The 4454-nt window shown below is 40.7% G+C and overlaps 1 protein-coding gene across 1 annotated transcript; it reads right to left on the reverse strand.

The window, feature by feature from the left end:
* Positions 1-1175: 1175 nt before the first annotated feature.
* LOC110827491 (organic cation transporter protein-like) lies at positions 1176-4214 on the reverse strand. Its single transcript, XM_022059210.2, has one exon. The coding sequence runs from the start codon at positions 3810-3812 to the stop codon at positions 2184-2186; it is 1629 nt and encodes a 542-aa protein (XP_021914902.2). The 5' UTR covers positions 3813-4214; the 3' UTR covers positions 1176-2183.
* Positions 4215-4454: the final 240 nt, after the last annotated feature.

The raw sequence follows: 4454 nt of genomic DNA on the forward strand, positions 1-4454 counted from the left end.
AGGTAAGGTAAGGTAAGGTAAGGTAAGGTAAGGTAAGGTAAGGTAAGGTAAGGTAAGGTAAGGTAAGGTAAGGTAAGGTAAGGTAAGGTAAGGTAAGGTAAGGTAAGGTAAGGTAAGGTAAGGTAAGGTAAGGTAAGGTAAGGTAAGGTAAGGTAAGGTAAGGTAAGGTAAGGTAAGGTAAGGTAAGGTAAGGTAAGGTAAGGTAAGGTAAGGTAAGGTAAGGTAAGGTAAGGTAAGGTAAGGTAAGGTAAGGTAAGGTAAGGTAAGGTAAGGTAAGGTAAGGTAAGGTAAGGTAAGGTAAGGTAAGGTAAGGTAAGGTAAGGTAAGGTAAGGTAAGGTAAGGTAAGGTAAGGTAAGGTAAGGTAAGGTAAGGTAAGGTAAGGTAAGGTAAGGTAAGGTAAGGTAAGGTAAGGTAAGGTAAGGTAAGGTAAGGTAAGGTAAGGTAAGGTAAGGTAAGGTAAGGTAAGGTAAGGTAAGGTAAGGTAAGGTAAGGTAAGGTAAGGTAAGGTAAGGTAAGGTAAGGTAAGGTAAGGTAAGGTAAGGTAAGGTAAGGTAAGGTAAGGTAAGGTAAGGTAAGGTAAGGTAAGGTAAGGTAAGGTAAGGTAAGGTAAGGTAAGGTAAGGTAAGGTAAGGTAAGGTAAGGTAAGGTAAGGTAAGGTAAGGTAAGGTAAGGTAAGGTAAGGTAAGGTAACTATGTAGGTAACCATTGTTGTATATTTGTTGATAAACAGATGACGTTTCCAAGGTAACATAACAATGAAGTTACACTTTTTCGTTTCCCAGGTAACATAACAATGAAGTTTAAAGTTTCCTAGGTAACATAACAATGAAGTTACACTTTTTCGTTTCCCTTTTTCGTAACACTATTTCGTAACACTTTTTCTTTACATTTTTGCCGAATGACACTGACCCTAAAATATATACGTATATACGTCAAAAAATACGCACATAGAATAATTGTCACATTACTTTTAGTTTACAAAAACAAATTTAGCCAACGGGGGCCAAGGGAAAGTTAGTTTGTATAGTATGTTTGAATGTCACTTCATAGTACGCACATAATGCTTTATTAAGAGTATATTACTTGATTGTATTGTGCCATTTAAAAGAAAATTAAATATAACCGGCGTGGATCGGTTATACTAAAATAAACCACGTAGAACACAAAATCAAAATAAGTGTATACATATATATATTTAATACACACAAATACAAAAGAACTATAAACGAAATTAACAAAATATACACTGGTGGGACGTCCGCTGGAGGACCAACACTAAGTAAACCACAAGACTTGCCACAGCGGACGTCTCAACCAGCGGACCATCTGCACAGAGGCTCAACCATGATCCAAAGTAGAATTTAGAAGGACGACCGAGATGGAATTTGTCAGAAAGTTTTGGGTGAAATCCAGTACGGAAGTGGCCTTACCGTAAGGCAATACAGTCTCAAGGAGTGGACGAAAAAGGTAAAGGGATGGGGGAAACACAACTGCGCAAGATCAACCCGGCAAGTTCATGAAGATCATAAGTTCATTAGCCGTAACCTCTTGGTTACGGTTGTGCATGACACAGTATTGTGAATGTGAGAATTTTTCTATGTGCGTATTTTTCTGTTTGAGCATTTTTAATGTGGGCATCTATGACAGTGATATTTTTTCTGTGAGGAATTTTCATGTGGGATCCTTTAGTGTGGGCTTTTGTCATGGAACCCTGTTGATCATGGTCAGTGTGCCATAGCTCACAAAATCCATCAACGTGCTCTGTACAGAGCTAACCGTAAGTCTTGAGATGCTCAGGTCTACCTCTTAATAAATTTTTTTTGTAGTGTTCTGTCTGACGACAGGTCCATATATTATGAACAGGATCCTTCCAACCTCTTCAGGTTGTCAGGGACCTGCTCATACATATATACATTCTTGGCAGAGATGATCAGAAGTGGTTTGCCATTGTCTTCTTCTGTGTGTGAGTGGAGTAATTGTTGGGATGCCACGGAAACCGGGGAAGCCCCCGGAGGAAAACTCCGTGATGCCTAGACCACGGCCTTGCCCAACACAAGTTATAAATTTGAGCACCACCGGGAATTGAACCCGGGACCCCAGGCTTACAAGGCTAGTGTTCTGACCACTAGACCACCGTGGCAGGCTTTCTTAATACATACAGTACTAAATGTAATTTGTTCCATCACTTGTTCTGTCGCTTGCCCAGGTTCTCAGCTTCTTCCACAGTGTCCGGCAATTTCTGGTCCAGAGTCTCAGGAATTAAGAGCATTAGCAACCCAGACGCAACAGATATGCCTCCAAATAGGTAGAAAGGTAGTGGCTGATAGATCTCTGCTAGAAGTGGAGTCTGAGGTGCAATGATGGAACCAACACGCCCCACCATTGAGCATATACTAAGCATCGAATGTCGGAGTTCAGTTGGGAAGAGCTCAGCAGTGAACACGTACACCACCGTAAAGGCAATAGTGATTGCAAATTTGCCCGGCAAGAACAAAATAAGTTGTGCTGTGTCATAATCGTCAGGTATGAAGGCAAAAGCAATACAGATCACACCAGCAATTAGAAGTGACACGCACAAGGAACGTCTCCTGCCAAATCTATCAGAGAAGAATGGGGTAACTGCATAGGCTGGAATCTCCACCAATGCTACCAGCATGAAGTTCGTGTACTTGTCACCTCCAATGGACACGGAAGAAAGTGACAGTCCAATATAAACGAAGGAGTTTGTGATAAAGCAGAAGGCACAGTTAATCAGTCTACCCAACAATATTTTTGATTTAAAAACTCTCTTGAAAGCATCAGAAGTAGACCTTTTCTGTACAGGATTATCTTCTCCTGTCTTCCCTTCGACAGGTGGTATTTCAAACTTGCTAAAGTCTTGTTCAGACAGTTTTACTCCATTTATTCTTGCCGCTCTCAACATAATTGTTTTAACTTCTGTGGTCCTTCCTTGGGATTGAAGCCATCTCACAGACTCTGGCAGAATCCAGTAATAGACGAAGCAAAGTAAACCAGGTAAATATATGGCTTGCAGAATCCGCCAGTTTTTCACCCACATGGCGACGGCTGCCAAAAGCACCATGCCAATCGAATAAAAACAACTAATAACGGCTCCCCCAATGACTCGAGCGCTTGAACCAACTTGTTCCATGCCTAGTATGAATCCAGAGTTGAAGATACCACCGCTAAACCCTGCCACAGCAAACTCGTAGAGCAGAAAATCCTGGTAAGAGGACGCGCTGGAACGCAGTGCGCCCAGCAAGCTCGTCATTACGGTGAACACCAGCAGCGTCGTCTTCCTGCCAACTCTGTCAGAAAAGTAGGCAGCAAGTGGAAAGCCGACAAATTGTCCAATGTTATTTACAGTTCCGACAATCGTTAATCTCCACTGCGTTTCAAAACATGAGGTAAAATTCCACTCATTGGCAATAGTCCATTCCTCGGTATCGAACACCCAGTCACTACATTTGACCGTGCTACTGTTATCAAAAGTACCAGGTAAGCAGGAAGTTTTGTCGGCGGAAGATGAACTCCTTCGTGACAGATACTTTTCACAGGAGCTAGGCTTGCCATCTTCGTACGGCACGGCGTTGCTTAACCATTCGGGTTGATAGATTGCTTTTTCAGCATCGCATTCTGCGATACGGCACCTGTGTTTAACATTTGCTGTCGTGAAGACGTAGCTTAGGCCAGCAATTGCAGAGTAGAATATGGAGAAACTTAAGAGTAAGTAAAACTGACCCTGAAACTTCCCAAAGTGTCCCACTTCGTCCATCACCTTGTCCAGATCCAATGTTCCGTCAGCTGCCATCACGTATCACAAACTTTATACAACTCGTATACACTACACTCCTTTCCTACCGCAGCTTAATTACTGAAAATAATCCTATTTCAAGTGACGTATTCTCAAATATGCTCTCACTTCGACTTTATAACAACTGTGCTGCTTTACAGTACATAAGCGCAACAGGAACTAGCATGGAAACTGATAAATAGTATCCAATAAAGCCTAAACACACATTGTTGTAGTTGTTTGTTTGTTTCTCTGCTCTACAACAAACAAACAACGACTATTTAACAACAATTAATCATCACACCATGGAAACGGCGTAAGTCAACAAAACACACGTACATTCATAAATAGAATCACATAACACTGAAAATCCCTTAACAGCAGCAAATGATGACCAACCAACTTTTCTTATTAAGACACCAAATGGTTACTGACGAAACTCACACGCGAATACAATATTTTTATTTTCCGTCTATACACAAACTTAAAATAATGTTGTTTAAAATTATTTAAAATTATAACATTCTCAGTAGACACTGCATCTTGTTACATTTTTTGTATCGACGACATGTTTCAATGTGTATTATATCATCATCAGGTCTATCAATTTTAATATATTTTAAAAACTGTTGTACATTTTGCGTTGCGTTTATTGATTTA

The sequence above is a fragment of the Zootermopsis nevadensis genome, unplaced genomic scaffold (assembly GCF_977971745.1).
Source record: "Zootermopsis nevadensis isolate Lab colony 2312 unplaced genomic scaffold, Znev_1.0 Znev_ptg000018l, whole genome shotgun sequence".
Classification (NCBI taxonomy): domain Eukaryota; kingdom Metazoa; phylum Arthropoda; class Insecta; order Blattodea; family Termopsidae; genus Zootermopsis; species Zootermopsis nevadensis.

Bases quoted from the DNA above. Each gene is read 5' to 3' on its own strand.
- LOC110827491 (XM_022059210.2), bottom strand. From the start codon at position 3,812: ATGGCAGCTGACGGAACATTGGATCTGGACAAGGTGATGGACGAAGTG.